The sequence below is a fragment of the Leptodactylus fuscus genome, chromosome 3, assembly GCF_031893055.1.
Source record: "Leptodactylus fuscus isolate aLepFus1 chromosome 3, aLepFus1.hap2, whole genome shotgun sequence".
In the NCBI taxonomy this organism is placed as follows: Eukaryota; Metazoa; Chordata; class Amphibia; order Anura; family Leptodactylidae; genus Leptodactylus; species Leptodactylus fuscus.
In genome coordinates, this window is record NC_134267.1 from 8,263,926 (window position 1) to 8,285,133 (window position 21,208).

General features: G+C 47.0%; 1 protein-coding gene across 1 annotated transcript in view; it reads right to left on the reverse strand.

Annotated features, from left to right (window-relative positions):
• Positions 1 to 21,208, reverse strand: part of TTC7A (tetratricopeptide repeat domain 7A) — a 229,847-nt gene that overhangs the window by 124,225 nt on the left and 84,414 nt on the right. Inside the window, exon 11 of the mRNA XM_075267023.1 lies at positions 11,107 to 11,211. Within this exon, the coding sequence (XP_075123124.1) occupies positions 11,107 to 11,211 (105 nt within the window). The remainder of the gene's footprint in view (positions 1 to 11,106; positions 11,212 to 21,208) is intronic.

Sequence of the window (21,208 nt, forward strand, 5' to 3'; positions counted from 1 at the left end):
CGTGCGGGGCAGGATGATGGACAATGTGCGCTCCCCGATAAGTCCGCTGAAGTCTGTGGGTGTGGCCGACGGAGCATCTGCGGCCGTGAGAAAATGGCGGCTGCTCGCGGCTACAGTGTGACGCTGCCATGCTGATTCAACTAAGCGCCGCTCGGAAGGTCCAGTGGCTGGGAACACTCTGTGCTCCTGCCAAGATGCCTCACACTCCCAGGTCGGGCCCAAGGCGGCTGCGCAGCCTGAATCTGCGGGACACCGCACGTACAACGGATATGCCGGCTGGGTGTGTATATCAGTGCCGTGCAGGGAATGTTGCCAGGCGCACCACCGTGGGTACACAGGAGCGGTGTTTCGGTGGCCAGGGGACCGCACGGGAGGACAGATCAAGGGAGAGGGGATTGGGGGCCCAGGAAGGTGCATAGAGCCGCGTGCCTGGAGGCCCGTGGGGGAAAATTTTTTTTTTTTTTTTTTTTGGGGGGGGGGGGGGGCCAGGAGTGAAGAAGAGGGCCATGCACGGCGAGTTTGGGGAAAAGAATTTGGCTGTCCAAGGAGGAGCCTAGTACCACGGGGCAGGGGGACGCAAAGTAGGCATTTCTGGGCCCTCCCAGGAGGTGAGGGTCCCGCAAGACGGCTTACACTGGCCCGTGGCTACTACACTGCTGCGCGGAATGGGTCCCGCAAGGGAGGACTTGACGGTATGCTTCACAAAAGAGGGGTTTGGGAGTCAGTGGGGGTCCACGGGCGTAGCCGCATCGTTCACAACAACGACCCGCGGACGAAGTCGCGAGCAAATGCTAGTATACAATAAATGGAGGAAAACTTGGAAAGACAGAATAAGAGAAGGACTTGGGATTTCTGTGTCTAAAGAAAATAAGATTTTAGGGTGTAGTCACATCTGCGTCAGTCTCCATGGGACGAAAGAGTGCTAAAGTCTGATTTTTGTTGTCCAGTGGATCAAACCGAGGGTGGAAGAATTTTTCTCCTAATATGGCAGAACCTCAGAAGGGTTGCACTACTTGGGGTCAGAGGTTGTCATTGATGCGTCTCACTAAGGGCAGTAGAAGAAAATAATGGAGGCTCCAACTCAAAGTTTTGACAAGGCCTCCAGATACACGGACCTGGCCCGGACTACCACAGCGAAACGTTGTTTTTTTTTTTAACCAGACACAAAGTCCTGCATGTCCGAAAAACAGTTTCACCACGGAGAAGAAGAAGACGCTCACAGGACACTATGCAAGCCCATTCAAATGAATGGGTTTGAAAACTGACCGCCGGTTTCAGTCACCTGTCCAGTTTCTCGGACAGAAGACGGAAACCTGCAAAGCAGAGACCTGGCGCAGGTGTGAACCTGCCCTGAGACATAGATACAAGCCACGTCTCTTTATTAACAAATACGAGGCACAACGCGTTTCACAAACCTGCCTGGTTTGTTCAAGTGTCTGTCGGTCTCTTGGACAAACCAGGCAGGTGGTAACTGTGTGCACTTGATAAAGCAGGAAATCCTCCCCGAAATGTGTTGTGCCTTGTATTTGTTAATAAAGAGAGGTGGTGTTACGGTCGGCAGGATACTTAATAAAAACTAAACCGGCGTTGAGTCCGGTTGCTGCCATCCCCCACTGGTTTATGCATTTGTTGTTGTTGTGACAGGTTCACACCCAGGTGAGGTGCCAGACAGGCTAATATATATATATATTTTTCCAGTTTTTTACACTAAAGTGAGATTTCTTCACCAGATCTAGACTATTCGGTGTCTGAATATGGAGTCGTATGACCGAGAGACACAGAGGAACGAGCGTTCCGGCTCCCCAGTTGCCCTCCATGAAGGGGCAATCTCGGTGTATATTAGTATTAAAAATATAGGGATTGATCTTGGCCATTAAGGACTCACATTCCCCTATCCACAGGACCCCCACTGATCTGGAGAGGGAAGAGGACGCCGCGCTAATGTAGTGCTGCGTCCCCATCACTGTTTTCCCCCTGCTCATGAGCCCCGGGAATGATCCAAGGTTCCTACCACTTGTACAGGGCCAAATGCTAAATCTCCAGGGCTGTATACTTGAGCTGACAGCCATTCCCCCTACTAAAATATAAATGTGCAAACTCAGACAAGTATGGAAGCTTTTTCAATGACGAGAAGAGAAGTTTCCGCTGCCAGACGCCTCTCCTGTATACATATTAGCAGCGATTATGACAGTCTCCACATCACAATATCTCAGGCGCTAGTAAACATGTCAGCATGACTGCTCGGAGCAATGATATACCTATTAAATGATTCAGATACCAAAGTAAAGGAACTAACACTCATCGCCTCTCACAGTGATTGTATATGATCTGCACAGCACATATGTCAGGAAATAGGATTTCAGTGCGACTGCTCCCTCTGCCCCCTATAGAGTAGCCACGCTCCTGCATAAAGGATATCCAAATTATTAGGCAAATCACATTTAAGTGTCGTATCGATGAACTTTTTGGTTTTCCATGAAACTTATTGCTGGTCTTGTGCCTCGGGGCTCTTTCCATCAATGAAATCATCTCCAACACCTGTGATAAGACGTTTGCCAGGCGAGGCCAAGTAAAGGAAACCTACTTAGACTAAGACCCCAGGTAGCGGCCCACCAAAAGAAAGACTGCGGGAAAAACTGCGTTGGCAACACATTACGGTTTTTCCCCTGAAACTTTTCCCAGGATTGCAGGACTGTAAAACACCATCATGGCCAACCCCCGGCGTTTACCCCATGTGGGACCCCAGCCTTAAGAAAGATGTTCTACATTATTAAGCAGGCCAAAGGTTTCAAGAAAGATGGGAAAGAAAAAAGGATCTCTCAGCTGCCGAAAAGCTTCAAGTAGTGCAATGCCTTGGACAAGGTATGAAAACATTGGATAGTCCACAAAAACGTAACCTAGATCATCGTACTGGGAAGAGATTTGTGGCTGATTCAAAGCACAGATGGGTTCGTGCAGATAAAGGTAAACCGAGGAAGGTTTTTGCAGGGAGAGATTTGTGGCTGATTCAAAGCAAATTCATTGCTAAAATACTATTAACCTAGATCATAGTACTAGGAAGAGATTTGTGGCTGATTCAAAGCACAGATGGGTTCGTGCAGATAAAGGTAAACTGAAGAAGGTTTCAGCAGGGAGAGATTTGTGGCTGATTCAAAGCAAATTCATTGCTAAAAGACCATAAACCTAGATCATCGTACTGGGAAGAGATTTGTGGCTGATTCAAAGCACAGATGGGTTCGTGCAGATAAAGGCAAACCGAGGAAAGTTTCTGCAGGCAAATTCATTGCTAAAATACCATTATAAAGCAACAAACAGGTATGTGAAACTCTTGGTGTCTCTAGAGTCTCATGAAGTCCAAGTTGTACGATCCTAGAGAGGCATGTGATTGTACATAAACTGACTATTTGGTCACCACTAAGCAGAAATGGTTGCATAGGCCCAGAGATACATGAAGACTAATACTGAAATACTCTTGGTTACTGCTGATGCTGTGCAACCCTGGATGGTCCAGATGGAAGGAGTAGTGGATGGTTGGTGGATGGCCACCATGTCCAAACAAGGCTTAGTATCACAGCTCATCATTCACTTGAATGAGACTGAGTTACGAACAGTCCATGTGACTAATAAACAAGCTTCGAGCAGTTGATCAATGGGGGTCCCAGTTGTCAAACCCCTTTAATTGATAGATAGGTCATCAATTGATAAGCCTGGAAAGCCCCTTTAACATGAATTGGTTATCGCATTGCCCAGATTTGCCTACAAAACCCAGTATCCCAACCTCGAAGCGCAGGACTGATCTACACGCAGCTTAGTTCTATATAAAACATTTACGATCCATATTTAATTGCCCCCCTCGGCCCTCCCTTGCCGAGGTCAAGTGTGTGACACGTCTCTATATATGGCGGTTTATCTCAGGCTAAATCGGGAGGATGAAAAAATGCTAAATATATATTTATAATAAGACAAAGTTGGCAGCAAGATTTTGTGAAAAACCGTGTATTAGATTCAGCTCATGATCTCCAGAACGTGAAGCGCCACTTCTCCATACGCAGCACACAAGCAGATGAAAGCCGTTAAAATGTTTTTTGGGTACAAGCCAATGTGGTTTCCTAGTTTGTCATCGTGTCCTCTAAGTCTCTGCATTTGGAATTTATGAGACACAAACCACTATCTTCTGACTTCACTTTGCAGTACAAGGGCAGCACTTCTCGCTGACATTGAGCAGATGTGCCTGGGGGTTTGAGAGTCCGCACAAGATGGCGGACCTGAGGACGGCTGACTGCAGGAGGCCTAACAAAGTAGTCGGAGGGATAACAAAAAGAAACAACATCTGCTCAGCCATGTCACAATGCCAAGCAGAACAAGCTGTGGGGTAGGACGTGAAGCTCTACTGTGCAGAATGGAGGACAGGGGACCATCATGCACCTTGGATACCCCAAAAGTGAATTATTAAAGTCAGATTTTATGTAGGGGTTCCCTGTCCAGGATCCTTCTCTTTTAGTTATGAACAGCTCCTCTTCTTCTGGAGGACTCAGCACGTCCATTCATCACATGGACAGTTATTTCAATGACAACTGTGTAATACTTTGTGCATCCTGCGGAGGTGCTGTAGGGAAATCTAACACACACTGCTCATTGCCCCACAGATAGATAGGAGATAGATAGATAGATAGATAGATAGGAGATAGATAATAGATAGATAGATAGATAGATAGATAGATAGGAGATAGATAGATAGATGATAGATAGATAGATAGATAGATAGATAGATAGATAGGAGATAGATAGATAGATAGATAGATAGATAGATAGATAGATAGGAGATAGATAGATTGGAGATAGAAGATAGATAGATAGATAGATAGATAGATAGATAGATAGATAGATAGATAGATAGATAGATAGGAGATAGATAGATCGGAGATAGATGATAGATACATAGATAGATAGATAGGAGATAGATAGATAGATAGATAGATAGATAGGAGATAGATAGATAGATAGATAGATAGGAGATAGATAGATAGATAGACAGACAGACAGACAGACAGACAGACAGACAGACAGATAGATAGATAGATAGATAGATAGATAGATAGGAGATAGATAGATAGATAGATAGATAGATAGATAGGAGATAGATAGATAGATAGATAGATAGATAGATAGATAGATAGATAGATAGGAGATAGATAGATCGGAGATAGATGATAGATACATAGATAGATAGATAGATAGATAGATAGATAGATAGATAGATAGATAGATAGATAGGAGATAGATAGATAGATAGATAGATAGATAGACAGGAGATAGATAGATAGATAGATAGATAGATAGATAGATAGATAGATAGGAGATAGATGATAGATACATAGATAGATAGATAGATAGATAGATAGATAGATAGATAGATAGGAGATAGATGATAGATACATAGATAGATAGATAGATAGATAGATAGATAGATAGATAGGAGATAGATAGATAGATAGATAGGAGATAGATAGATAGATAGATAGATAGATAGATAGGAGATAGATAGATAGATAGATAGATAGATAGATAGATAGATAGGAGATAGATAGATAGATAGATAGATAGATAGATAGGAGATAGATAGATAGATAGATAGATAGATAGATAGATAGAATATTCATTGCTGTATCACTGAATTTCCTCAACCCCAATAATACGATATCCGCACCTACAGTTCCAGTTGTGCGCGGCTGGATTTATTACAGGGCACATTACAGAGAGGTCACAGGGGGCGCCGTGTACTCCAGAATACGTACAGCCTGAGTACATCGGCGTTCCCGCCAGTATTCGGCTGCTGTGCACTTTCCTGAAGCTGTCAGAGAAGACATTTTGGTTTTGTTAAGGACCTCACAGGACAGACCTGGCGCCCTCTGTAACCTTCTCTCATTGAGATGAATGTGCCTGGCCCCCTGCCGGATCCTGTACACAGCGGCCATTGTATACATGTGGCGGGGGTATATATAGCAGTACGCAGAGTATATATCATCTCCATGTTAGCGCAGGTCTGGCCGCACACCCAGGAATCTTACACAGCTAAATATAATTTTCATGTTTGGACTTAATTCACCAATGCTCCTCGTGCGCTGAGTCTCTACAGACGTGACAAGTAGTCATTTGCCGTGTCTGCGCAGTGAAATGTCCTGGAAAATGTGAACATGTCTGTAATTACGATTGTCCAAATTATAGTTTTGCTGCAGGAGTTGTGGAGGAAAATGGTTTGTCAAATATCAAATGGTATCACAAAGCATAAATGTAAAAAGAAGGAGCAGCAGCGGGCAGTGACGGAGAAACAGGTGGCGAAAGCGGCAACGCAACCGTACACAGCGGGGAAGAGGTTGCCGCACGGAAACTCTGTGACATTATAAGGGATTGTCTGAGGCTCTGTTCACACTGAAATGATGGCAGTGCTAGATCAGACGAAGGACAAGCATGGCACCCCAGGCGGTATAATATACTATACAAATTGTGTATAATACCGCCGATACCAGAGGACATGAAAGCTCCTCTGTAGAGTAAGTTCACACGGGGGTTTTTTGGACAGGATTTTAACGCGGAGGCTGACTCAAAATCTGCTCCAAAAAACGGTTAGCCGCGACTGGTACAGTGCACCGACATCCCACTCTGGATTAGGCCCAAATGAATGGACCTAGTAAGGAGGGAGCGTCGCGCCAAGGACATTGCGGAGAATTCATGCAAACTGACTCAAATCCAGCTCTGCTACACCAGCTTCACACTGTGATAATTCATTTACAACCAATCCTGTGCAAGTGCCACCCCGCCCAGCAATGTGCCGAGAAAAGCAGGAAGTGAAGAGAGCACAACAGCCTGCAGGTTAGTTTACAAGCGTCATGGGAATACCCCTATAAAGGGAGTCTGTCAGAAGCACCAATAAATCACCCCAGCCCTGCAGATAGATAGGTTACTGTCACCAGAACCAGCATATCACCCCAGTCCTCCAGATAGATAGGTTACTGTCACCAGAACCAGCATATCACCCCAGTCCTGCAGATAGATAGGTTACTGTCACCAGAACCAGCATATCACCCCAGTCCTGCAGATAGATAGGTTAGTGTCACCAGAACCAGCATATCACCCCAGCCCTGCAGATAGATAGGTTAGTGTCACCAGAACCAGCATATCACCCCAGTCCTGCAGATAGATAGGTTACTGTCACCAGAACCAGCATATCACCCCAGCCCTGCAGATAGATAGGTTACTGTCACCAGAACCAACATATCACCCCAGCCCTGCAGATAGATAGGTTAGTGTCACCAGAACCAGCATATCACCCCAGCTCTGCAGATAGATAGGTTACTGTCACCAGAACCAGCATATCACCCCAGCCCTGCAGATAGATAGGTTACTGTCATCAGGACCAGCATATCACCCCAGCCCTGCAGATAGATAGGTTACTGTCATCAGGACCAGCATATCACCCCAGCCCTCCAGATAGATAGGTTAGTGTCACCAGAACCAGCACATCACACCAGCCCTGCAGATAGATAGGTTACTGTCACCAGACCCAGCATATCACCCCAGTACTGCAGATAGATAGGTTACTGTCACCAGACCCAGCATATCACCCCAGTCCTGCAGATAGATAGGTTAGTGTCACCAGAACCAGCATATCACCCCAGCCCTCCAGATAGATAGGTTACTGTCACCAGACCCAGCATATCACCCCGGCCCTGCAGATAGATAGGTTAGTGTCACCAGAACCAGCATATCACCCCAGCCCTGCAGATAGATAGGTTACTGTCACCAGAACCAGTATATCACCCCAGCCCTGCAGATAGATAGGTTACTGTCACCACAATCAGCATATCACCCCAGCCCTGCAGATAGATAGGTTAGTGTCACCAGACCCAGCATATCACCCCAGCCCTGCAGATAGATAGGTTACTGTCACCAGACCCAGCATATCACCCCGACCCTGCAGATAGATAGGTTAGTGTCACCAGAACCAGCATATCACCCCAGCCCTGCAGATAGATAGGTTACTGTCACCAGACCCCAGCATATCACCCCAGCCCTGCAGATAGATAGGTTACTGTCACCAGACCCAGCATATCACCCCAGCCCTGCAGATAGATAGGTTACTGTCACCAGGACCAGCATATCACCCCAGCCCTGCAGATAGATAGGTTACTGTCACCAGACCCAGCATATCACCGCAGCCCTGCAGATAGATAGGTTAGTGTCACCAGACCCAGCATATCACCCCAGCCCTGCAGATAGATAGGTTAGTGTCACCAGACCCAGCACATCACCCCAGCCCTGCATATAGATAGGTTAGTGTCACCAGAACCAGCATATCACCCCAGTCCTGCAGATAGATAGGTTACTGTCACCACAACCAGCATATCATCCCAGCCCTGCAGATAGATAGGTTACTGTCACCAGAACCAGCATATCACCCCAGCCCTCCAGATAGATAGGTTACTGTCACCAGAACCAGCATATCTCCCCAGTCCTGCAGATAGATAGGTTACTGTCACCAGAACCAGCATATCACCCCAGCCCTGCAGATAGATAGGTTACTGTCACCAGACCCAGCATATCACCCCAGCCCTGCAGATAGAGAGGTTACTGTCACCAGATCCCAGCATATCACCCAAGTCCTGCAGATAGATAGGTTACTGTCACCAGAACCAGCATATCACCCCAGCCCTGCAGATAGATAGGTTACTGTCACCAGAACCAGCATATCACCCCAGCCCTGCAGATAGATAGGTTACTGTCACCAGAATCAGCATATCACCCCAGCCCTGCAGATAGATAGGTTACTGTCACCACAACCAGCATATCATCCCAGCCCTGCAGATAGATAGGTTACTGTCACCAGAACCAGCATATCACCCCAGCCCTCCAGATAGATAGGTTACTGTCACCAGAACCAGCATATCTCCCCAGTCCTGCAGATAGATAGGTTACTGTCACCAGACCCAGCATATCACCCCAGCCCTGCAGATAGATAGATTACTGTCACCAGAACCAGCATATCACCCCAGCCCTGCAGATAGATAGGTTACTGTCACCAGACCCAGCATATCACCCCAGCCCTGCAGATAGAGAGGTTACTGTCACCAGATCCCAGCATATCACCCAAGTCCTGCAGATAGATAGGTTACTGTCACCAGAACCAGCATATCACCCCAGCCCTGCAGATAGATAGGTTACTGTCACCAGATCCCAGCATATCACCCCAGCCTTGCAGATAGATAGGTTACTGTCACCAGATCCCAGCATATCACCCCAGCCCTGCAGATAGAGAGGTTACTGTCACCAGATCCCAGCATATCACCCAAGTCCTGCAGATAGATAGGTTACTGTCACCAGAACCAGCATATCACCCCAGCCCTGCAGATAGATAGGTTACTGTCACCAGATCCCAGCATATCACCCCAGCCTTGCAGATAGATAGGTTACTATCACCAGACCCAGCATATCACCCCAGCCCTGCAGATAGATAGGTTAGTGTCACCAGAACCAGCATGTCACCCCAGCCTGGCAGATAGATAGGTTACTGTCACCAGACCCAGCACATCACCCCAGCCCTGCATATAGATAGGTTAGTGTCACCAGAACCAGCATATCACCCCAGTCCTGCAGATAGATAGGTTACTGTCACCAGAATCAGCATATCACCCCAGCCCTGCAGATAGATAGGTTAGTGTCACCAGAAGCAGCATATCACCCCAGCCCTGCAGATAGATAGGTTACTGTCAACAGAACCAGCATATCACCCAGTCCTGCAGATAGATAGGTTAGTGTCACCAGACCCAGCATATCACCCCAGCCCTGCAGATAGATAGGTTACTGTCACCAGTACCAGCATATCACCCCAGCCCTGCAGATAGATAGGTTACTGTCACCAGAACCAGCATATCACCCCAGCCCTGCAGATAGATAGGTTACTGTCACCAGTACCAGCATATCACCCCAGCCCTGCAGATAGATAGGTTACTGTCACCAGTACCAGCATATCACCCCAGCCCTGCAGATAGATAGGTTACTGTCACCAAAATCAAATGCATTTTCCCCTTATGAATCACTGTCTCAGTTTGTGTTTAGTGTCCCAAATAATCCTTATCCTTATACTCACTGATGCAGTTTTTAGATTAATCCAGAGAAGTACACCTCTGCGTCATGCGTGTGCGCTGAACCTCTGGCACATGTGCCATAAAGTCGGGGTGCACATCTTCGGCCTCACTAAAGAACAGCGCAGTATCGGGAGCACCAGAGATGAGTCTGATGAGACTCAATGGACTCATCTCTAGGTATGTATAAAGTTTTTCGTTTTTAAGGCTGCCGAGGACTGCTTTATAACAGGGTGATTTGGGACACTAAACCCAGGTCTACAATGTCTTGTGGGTGGTTTCATGTCCTAAATCAGCCTGAGAGTTTCCTATAAGAGGACATAGTATCCCCTACAAGGATACTACAAGGATATTTTTTCTTATAGTATCCCCTTGTGATCTTTATTCCCACTTCTATCTGATCTCTACCTGCCAGAAAAACTTCCCGACCAGAATATTAGCCTATAGATGGTGGTGAGGACACGTAGGATCGCAGCGGCGCCCCCCAGGGTCTACTGACAACATTCAGCCCATAAGTGGGCATCCCCAGATAATACTGTCAGCCCTAATACGGATGCCACCGCTTAGCACCACCTGTCCAGATATATTCATAGGAATCAATGAGAAGCTGCTTATTATGCTCGCCTTCGCATCGCTCACATCCCGGATCAAAGATTGCTCTCATTAAAATGCTGGGATGTCGCACTTGACAACCGAATAAAACAGGAACTTGAGCAAATTAGGCCGAGACACCGGCTTCATTAGTCAGCAGACGCGGCCGCTGACACCTTGTGCTCGGGGAATTCCTCTGCTTCTGTTCCATATATGATTTTTTTTGCTCCTTCCGTTCCTAATTGTAATCTATGTAATTCCAGTAATGGTCTTTCAGGTGTAAGAGCTGGGGCAGGATTTCTGTGACTATTTTTACACTCGGTGGCACCGCTGTGCCTAATGCATTATGTAAGAGTCATTACTTCAGCTTCCTTACCCAATGCAGTGGTCCAATGCAGACCTTGGCAGCGAGGAGCAGGATGGTCGGGTCCGTGGGCCGCATCTTAGAGCACTCCTTCAATACTGAAACAGCGTAGGCGAACTGAGGGAGCAAAGGAAAGGGTTACAGGGTTAGACGTCGGATAAGGAGCACGTTACTGGTTAGGCCTTATTCACCCATCCACATTACTAACAGTACTGCACCCTGCTCATTTTTTACGGACCCATAGACTGTCACACATGCATCCTCTGTTCTTTTCCCGCATACTTGGTCTACAAAATAACACGTATGTCTGAAACAATGCAGTGAGACGAATGGGCAGGTGTGGCGTCTGCAAGAAACATGGACATCACATGTACTTGATAGGCAGAGGTGTGACTAAGGCTTTAGGATCAATCATATTTCAATTCAATGAAGACTAATGGTTTATTGTGTCGTTAATAAAAAATTAGGAACAAACAAGTCTACGAGGTTCACTGTCTAAACAAGTCTATGAGGCCGAGCTTTCAGGTTATTATCCGTTGAAGGATCCGACCAATGATAATCAAGTCTAATTTTTTTCTATATGGGATTATGGGGCGGCCATCTTGCCTGAGCTTTTGTGATTTGCTTTACAGCCTATGGTCTGGAGCCGAAACCTTGAAATCTATTGGAGAGACTTCTAGACTTGCTCTGTCCAGAGAGGGGAGTTGATCATTTGTGATGTCATCTATTACGGGAATTAAAGGGATCCTTTCATTAAAAGTCATTTTTTTTGTCCCTAACACGTAGGAATAGCCTTAAGAAAGGCTATTCTTCTCCTACCTTTAGATGTCTTCTCTGTTCTGTAGAAATCCCGATTATCGTCGGTATGCAAATGAATTCTCTCACAGCACTAGGGGCGGGCCCCAGCGCTCAAACAGCACTGGGGCGTCCCCAATGCTGCAAGAGAACTCTCCAGCGCCACCTCCATCTTCTTCAGGAACAGCTTCTCCCTGTGTCTTCTTCTGGCGGTGGCTTCACACTTCTGGGTCTCGGGCAAAGCAGACTGCGGAAGCCCGCCGGCCACAAGAAAATGGCCGCAGGCATGCGCAGTCGGCTTTGTCCTAGGCCCGAAGCTTAGAAGTTTGAAGCCACCGCCGGAAGAAGACACGTGAAGAGCCTGTTCCTGAAGAAGATGTAGGCGGCGCTGGAGAGTTCTCTTGCAGCACTGGGGACGCCCCCAGTGCTGTTTGAGCGCTGTGGCCCGCCCCCAGTGCTGCGAGAGAACTAATTTGCATACCGACGAAAACCAGATTATATACAGAACTGCGGGGCAGAGAAGACATTTAAAGATAGGAGAACAAAAGCTTTTCTTAAGGCTATTCCTATGTGTTAGGGACAAAAAATTGACTTTTAATGATAGGATCCCTTTAATGTAGTAACCCGGGCTGTCTGCAAAGAAACATTGACTATAAAGCAATTTAGATCTTTGTAGATCAACAATGCAGAAGTTAAATGAGTAAAAGCGGAATACAATAATGTTATCTCGTGTAAACTTTTAACCTCAGAGCCTTTCGCCTTGTCTCCTGTTTTTGTTCTGTTTTTGCATCTAGTGTTTGTCTAACAAGAGCCGCCATAAAGCAGATGACATCATTCACATGACTCAGGCCCATCCAGACCTCCTGATCGCAACAAGAACACAAGCCAAACTACTTTACCCATCAGGGGAACAAGATGTAACGTAATGGCACAGATTACACGCTGGGGCGTAACATCAAAGTCATGAGCGGCAAAAGCGGTTTTCTTTTTTAGGTTACAATTAAAGATAAATGAGACAATTTTACTACATTTTTTGGAGAGTTTTTTTTGTTCCCTACAGATAATATTCACCAGCTTCATACAAGCATCACACAGGTGCATTTTTGCACCCATAACACGGCCAGAAATCCTGGGCCGACGGCAAAGTGTAATCACCCGCACTAAGAGCATCATAAGGATCTGCGGTCCTGTTAGTTCGGGTCAGCGGACCCATAGTTGGGCTGGGATTTGTAGCTGCATTACACTTGAGTGAAGCTGGACGAAGCGAGGAATGAAGAAAGTATTATTTTAAAGGAACATTAAACCTGAGATGAATAACAAAAGTAAACGGGGTTATCTGTCCTGTAGTTTTTTTCTAAGTGCATGGCTTCTTCTAAGTGTTCCAAAAACAAGCTTGAAGAAATTATACAAAGGGTTCCATTTTTTGGTTCAGTAATGGCTAATGGGTGTGGCTTAGTTGAGGGAGGGGCTTAACTTCTGCTTCAGCCAGTTGTCTTACAGCCAGACTCGAGACAATGATAGGATTACGTTTTTCTAGTTTGTTTTTTTTTGTTCTGCTCCATGGAACAGATACGGGAAAACTCTATAGGGAACACATACAACTTAAAAACTCAAAATCTGTCTATAGGCCTCGTGTTAGGGAATTTCTAGGATGACAATTCCCCAGTCGCTGCTGATGAACCCTGAAGGAAGGGGAACAAGAGACAGTAAGCCCTGGTCTGAAGCCCCCCACCGTCCCTTCCTGCTTGCCGGTCCTATCCTAGGTAATAGGCGACAACTGGACGACAAAACCCTTCCTAAATAAGTGCCACACAAAATGCGGACAAGACAAACAACAACAAGGGAGGTCAGTAACTAGCCAGGGGTCAGTAACAGTCGAGCAATGCAGTGTCAAAATCGATATCCAAAAGAGTAGTTAAAAGAGAAAGCCAGAGGTCAAGAATCAGAATACAAGAATAAACAGTAAGAGAAAAGCCAGCACGCACAAGGCAATAGCAAGCACCAGTGTGAATGTGAGCCAAGGATAAATAGGGAGGAAGAACCCGCCCTGGAGTTGATAGGTGGATAGGCTGTCAATCACAGGGCAAGGCTAAAATTAACCAGTTCAAGAACAGAGGCAACAAGGACAGAAGACGGGTGTGGTGGAAACTCAATCACAGAACTAGAGCCGTTTTCACACAGTGCAACAAAAAAACGTAAGCAAGGAATCAAACTGCACACGCCTCCTGCACCGCAGCACGTGAGCAGAGGGTGGCGCAGTGACTCGAACCGGCAGAGATGTTACACCTTGTAGAAATTGGCAGGTCTGGCAAACTATCCCATGTGTATGGGGGCTACAAGGCCCTTCCATGCCAGATGATGTCGGGGAAAGAGGAATAGACATGTTGAATTTCAAAGCCTGACCTTTCTATTCCCTTAAAACAAGCCGACAAAGGTGTCTGTCAGTGACTTAATCTACCCCCTAACAAACAAAAAAACCCACACATGACAGTCAGAAGGAATAGAACCCAAAATATAAACCCCATCTGCAGACACTAACCTATCTATCTGCAGGGCTGGGGTGATATGCTGGTTCTGGTGACACTAACCTATCTATCTGCAGGGCTGGGGTGATATGCTGGTTCTGGTGACAGTAACCTATCTATCTGCAGGGCTGGGGTGATATGCTGGTTCTGGTGAAAGTAACCTATCTATCTGCAGGGCTGGGGTGATATGCTGGTTCTGGTGACAGTAACCTATCTATCTGCAGGGCTGGGGGGATATGCTGGTTCTGGTGACACTAACCTATCTATCTGCAGGGCTGGGGTGATATGCTGGTTCTGGTGACAGTAACCTATCTATCTGCAGGGCTGGGGTGATATGCTGGTTCTGGTGACAGTAACCTATCTATCTGCAGGGCTGGGGTGATATGCTGGGTCTGGTGACAGTAACCTATCTATCTACAGGGCTGGGGTGATATGTTGGGTCTGGTGACACTAACCTATCTATCTGCAGGGCTGGGGTGATAAGCTGGTACTGGTGACACTAACCTATCTATCTGCAGGGCTGGGGTGATATACTGGTTCTGGTGACAGTAACCTATCTATCTGGAGGGCTGGGGTGATATGCTGGTTCTGGTGACAGTAACCTATCTATCTGCAGGACTGGGGTGATATGCTGGGTCTGGGGACAGTAACCTATCTATCTGCAGGGCTGGGGTGATATACTGATTCTGGTGACAGTAACCTATCTATCTGCAGGACTGGGGTGATATGCTGGGTCTGGGGACAGTAACCTATCTATCTGCAGGGCTGGGGTGATATGCTGGTTCTGGTGACACTAACCTATCTATCTGCAGGGCTGGGGTGATATGCTGGGTCTGGTGACAGTAACCTATCTATCTGCAGGGCTGGGGTGATATACTGGTTCTGGTGACAGTAACCTATCTATCTGCAGGGCTGGGGTGATATGCTGGTTCTGGTGACAGTAATCTATCTATCTGCAGGGCTGGGGTGATATGCTGGTTCTGGTGACACTAACCTATCTATCTGCAGGGCTGGGGTGATATGCTGGTTCTGGTGACACTAACCTATCTATCTGTGGTGCTGGGTTCATATTCTGGGTTCTGGTTAGAGAGTTTCTTTAAAAAAAAATATCCAGAGTACTATAGAAACTCATTCTAAATGGCTGGACCACTCGGCCATATCTGTGGACAATCTACCCCTTTAATTGACCAGTGCTTGTACAGTTGGTCCAGTAAGTGACCCGTGTTCTTTATACACATGGGATCTGCTCTGGTAAGACTGTATCGGACATTTATTCCATCTATTGAGAACACATTCCAAATCTTATATAACACGAGCTGATATTCATGGCGCAGGCTACAGCCGGGCACAATACAAAAACAGTAATTCCACATCTATTGTTCTCCTCAACAACAACGCAAGAACTTTATCAATCCCGCGCTAGGCGGTAATGAACAAATCTAATGCAATGGCAGAAAGCTCCAGCTGGACTGTAATTTACTGATAAGTAGAAAACAAAAGCTCCGTAGTTATAATGAGAGGACATAAAACGATAGCCTAATTCTAGAAATCACTGTCAGGGGCGCTAAGTGGTGCACGCTGGTGCCAGCGCTGGGTCATGTACGTGGTGCTGCAAATACTGTTGTGTAGCATTTAACCCATGATAGGCGGGGACTGAGATCACATTAGAGATGAGCGACTAGTATTCGATGGAATACCTCGCTCCCATAGGAATAAGTGTAAGCAGAATATGCAGTGAATATTCGATGCGCTTAACCCCTTTGTGTTCGGCCGCGTACACGCATGCCTATGGGAGCGAGGTATTCAATGGAATACTGTTCGCTCATCTCTACTATGTTGCATGCTCCATATACTATATGTTTAGATAGGGCCATGGGGGATTTGTATCTCCAGATGGGTCGTGTTTGAAAGTATGTGAACCCTTGCATTCAGTATCTGGTGTGACCCCTTTGTGCATGTTTCGGATGGTTGTAGATTAGTCCTGTACAGCGGCTTCAACTCTGTGATGTTGGAGGACTTCCACCCATGAACAACTCACTTCAGGTCCTTCCACAACATTTTACTGGATTACGGTCCGGATTTTGCCTTGGCCTTTCCAAATTTTTATTCTTCTTTATCTTTGGTACAACTACTTCTATGCTTCATCGTCTTGTTTCCCTGACCCACGTTGGCTTGAGATTCAGCTCATGGACAGATGTCCTGACATTTTCCTTTAGAATTTCCTGGTAGAATTCCGAATTTATTGTTCCATCGATGATGGCAAGGCGTCCTGGCCCCGAGGCAGCAAAACAGGCCTAAACCATGATCCTGCCGCAGCCGTCCTTCACAGATGGTACGAGGGTTTTGTGCTGGAATGCTGGGTTTTCCCTTCTCCAAACATAATGCTTCTTATTTCAACCAAAAATCTCTATTTTGGTCTTATCCATCCACAAAACATTGTTGCAAGAGCCTTCCAGGGGATCTGTAGATGGGCAGCAAAAAGCGACTTTCTCCAATCCTGCCATGTGTTCTATTGTTGTTCAGTGTCCCCGGATGGTGGACTCATGAACAAAAAGCTCATGAGGTCACCTGGGGTTCCTTTATTAACCTTGCTGATGACACGATCTTTTTGGGGATAGTAAGGACCAGCTTCTTCAGAAGATTCAGCAAACCTACAGCACTCACCCGAAATGAACTGGAAATGCTTTATTGGACAATGCACACAACGCGTTTCAGGTGGGTATAGACCCTTTTTCAAGTGTAGAAAATCCATTCACGGCGGGTCCCACTGGTAATACACAAGGATCCGTTCGCTGCTCTCTTCTTTGTTTTTATAGTGATCTTTTTTGGTCGATCGCTCCTGGAGAGGGTAATAATGCCCTTAAATGTCCTCCATATGTCTGACTATGCTTCTGTCTGACTATGGCTGTCAGCCATTTAACTGAATAGAGAGTTTTATCCGGAATCAAAGTCGGGCTATTGAAAAATAGAGGAGTCAGAGTTGGAACTTCTTGCACAGCCTTGTTACAGAAGAGGGGATAAGCTGCAGATTGGTAGGCTCCAACCCCATCTGCAACTGCAGCTCCATTGACTTCTATAGGAATGCCAGAAATAGCTAAGGACTGAACTTCAGGATTCCATAAAAATCAATGGAGCAATACAACGCCTGCATGATGGCTACTCCATTCACACAGAGGTGCAAGAGTCGGTCACCATAAGGTGCATCTGTGAGACTCTATACTCGCTTCTAGAAGGAAGGCAAAGCTTCTAGCTTAGTGATACAGCTCATACTGGAACATGCCAATAACTATGATTCCCTAATAAAATTCTGAGGCACCAAGTAATACAGTATAGGCCCAAGGCAGGCGGAGAGCGCCTTATTATGTCCTCCATTCTGCCATATCTAATGTATTAGTGTAGGAGACGCAGCGCACATTATGTGGCTCATTGTTAGTGAATGGATTGTGATATGCTTCAATGACGGTACAATATCTCCTGCTGTGCACAGCCTGGGCCTAAAGAACCACTAACATTCATGTACAAAGCTTAGAAAAGAAGACGGAAATATCCCGCACAATGTGTACATATAATGGAAGGAGACGTAGAAGATAATGGATGTGATGTACAAACAGAAACACACGAGGAACCGGATTCTTTGTGAAAAAGTTATCAAAGTTCAGTTCACCACATCTATAGGATGAATTTTAATAGAAAAGTTTCACAGTTTTCCAAGCTCTGGGGGGAATTTTTTAAGACTGGCGTTTCTTATGCCAGGTTTACAAATTACCCAACAGAATTATTGAGAGAATCCATCCTCTTAGTTACATAGTAGATGAGGTTGGATGAAGACATAGGTCCATCAAGTCCAACCTATAATGTGGCTTGTAGGTGCGGCTGAACTCAGCCCCACTCCATTCAAGATTTCTGCCAGTTTCTTGGCGCAGTTTCCCACCCTGCTCCGCCCACAGCCAAGCTGAAATGTCCCACAAGAAGAGCGTCCTGCAAATGATTATTATTATTCTGTTTCTGATCAATTTTTTTTAGCACATTGATAGAATCACACATTGGACTTGCACCTGCTGTGAATTGTCTAGACACTGGTGGACATTGCACCACTTTACCGGACTGGAGCAAGCGACTGACAAGGGACATTGGGGTGAGAAGTTGCCGTATCGGATAATGTCACTGGAACAAAGGGAGCAGAAGAAGCAGCATTTCCAGCACCAATGAGCATCACAGTAGTTGCCAGAGAAGTTGAGGCTGCAGCCCATGTCATTCTGCAATGAAGAGTCCACTCAATTTATAGCTGCGAAGAAAGAAAATTATAGGGGGACTCATGCTGGGGGTGGCAGCAGTGGCGGATCCAGGGTTTGCAGGGCCCTGGGCAATTGACTTTGGCGGGGCCCTACGCGCAGCGCGCCGCAGCAAATTAGGCCCCGCCCACTTTTATGTTGACTCCGCCCATTCTCATTCATTTTTCATGTGATTCCACACAGTATAATCCTCCTACAGTCACCCGTAAATTATATGTCCCCCCTCCATCTCTCCCCATTTTCATATACACCCTTCATCTACCCCTAGTTTCATGTCCCCCCCCCTCTGTCCCCAGTTTCATGCCATTCTCCCCCTTTATCTGCCCACAGTTTCATGTCCCCCCCCCGTCTCTGCCCCAGTGTCATGCCGTTCTCCCCCCTTCATCTGCCCCAATGTCATGCCATTCTCCCCCCATTCATCTGCCCCAGTGTCATGCCATCCCCCCCTTCATCTGCCCCAGTGTCATGCCATTCTCCCCCCTTCATCTGCCCCAGTGTCATGCCATCCCCCCCTTCATCTGCCCCAGTGTCATGCCATTCTCCCCCCTTCATCTGCCCCAATGTCATGCCATTCTCCCCCCATTCATCTGCCCCAGTGTCATGCCATCCCCCCCTTCATCTGCCCCAGTGTCATGCCATTCTCCCCCCTTCATCTGCCCCAATGTCATGCCATTCTCCCCCCATTCATCTGCCCCAGTGTCATGCCATCCCCCCCTTCATCTGCCCCAGTGTCATGCCATTCTCCCCCCTTCATCTGCCTCAGTGTCATGCCGTTCTCCCCCCCTTCATTTGCTCCAGTGTCATGCCGTTCTCTCCCCCTTCATTTGCCCCAGTGTCATGCCGTTCTCGCCCCTTCATCTGCCCCAGTGTCATGCTATTCTCCCCCATCCATCCACCCCAGTGTTATGCTATTCTCCCCCCTTCATCTGCCTCAGTGTTATGCTATTCTCCCCCCTTCATCTGCCTCAGTGTCATGCCGTTCTCCGCCCCCCTTCATTTGCCACAGTGTCATGCCGTTCTCCCCCCCTTCATCTGCCCCAGTGTCATGCTGTTCTCCCCCTCCATCTGCCCCAGTATCATGCTGTTCTCCCCCCCTCCATCTGCCCCAGTGTCATGCTGTCCCCCCATTCATCTGCCCCAGTGTCATGCCGTTCTCCCCCCTTCATCTGCCCCAGTGTCATGCTGTTCTCCCCCCCTCCATCCTTTCATGGGCCCCCTTCATTATGTTCCACCTTAATATTTAATACAAAACAAACACTTACACTCACCTTCTATCACTCACCTTCCATCGTTCCCCCGACGCTCCTCTCTCCGCTCTCTCACTCCAGTCACATACGCGATGCAGGAGCTGTGACCTCAGCTCCTGCTTAGCTACGGCCCGGCTTGCGTGTGTAGGCGCGATGTGATGACGTCATCGCACCTACACACGCAAGCCGGGCCGGAGCTTTAAAGCAGGAGCTGAGGTCACAGCTCCTGCATCGCGTATGTATTCAGCTCATCGGCGGACGGACGCCGATGAGCTGAAATCGTGACAGGCATGTGCCAGGGGGCCCCCAGAGGCTCTGTGGGCCCCAGCACTTGCCCGACTATGCCGAGGCTGACCGGGACCATTTTATTAGGGCCGGGCGCCCGGCTCGCCCGGCCCTGGATCCGCCCCTGGGTGGCAGTGATAGACGCAATTGTGCTGGGGAACAGTAATAAGATGAGGAACCAAAATGGCGACAAGGAATAAGAGTGACCAGGCATGTGAGGAAGAGCCATGCTAATGCTAGGGACCATGCATGGGAGGGGGAGCAATTGTAGGAATCAGGAATGTGAGGAACAGAGAAGCAGGAGACCACAAATGTTAAAGGGAGCAATGCTAGGGACCAAGACTAGGACCAGGACCTATAATGGGAGTGAGAATCAGTCTAGGGACCAGAAATAAGAGGGGGAATTTGTTTTAGGGGCCAGGAATAAGAGGAGGAAAGAACACTGCTGCAAATGACTGTTTAAGCGGCCATTTTCTTGTGGCCCGAGCATGCACAGTTGTCTCTGCCCCCAGTGCTGTGAGAGAACTCATTTGCATACCAAAGAAAACCCGGATTTCTATCGAACGGCAGCGCGGAGAAGACATCTAAAGGTAGGAGAAGAATAGCCTTTCTTAAGGCTATTCCTACGTGTTAGGGAGAAAAAAAAGGTTTTAATGGTAGAATCCCTTTAAAGTTCAATAACATGTACAGTAAATCCCCAAAATCAGGACCATCATTTTGTCAGAAGGATGCATCACCTCCAATATAAAGAACGAACTGACCTGTAAGTAATCCCTCACACCAGGCAATGTCGGTTACACGGATATCTGAATTACTGAGCGGGGAACTCTGCGAGTGCGGCAGATAGAAATAAATAAGTGTGGAGAATATTGAAGTAAGCGAGAGATTAGAATATATCCAATGTAAGTCATTCTGATGTAAGTAACAGACATGTGGACTTTAGCGGATAACACTAAGCTTATCAATCTCT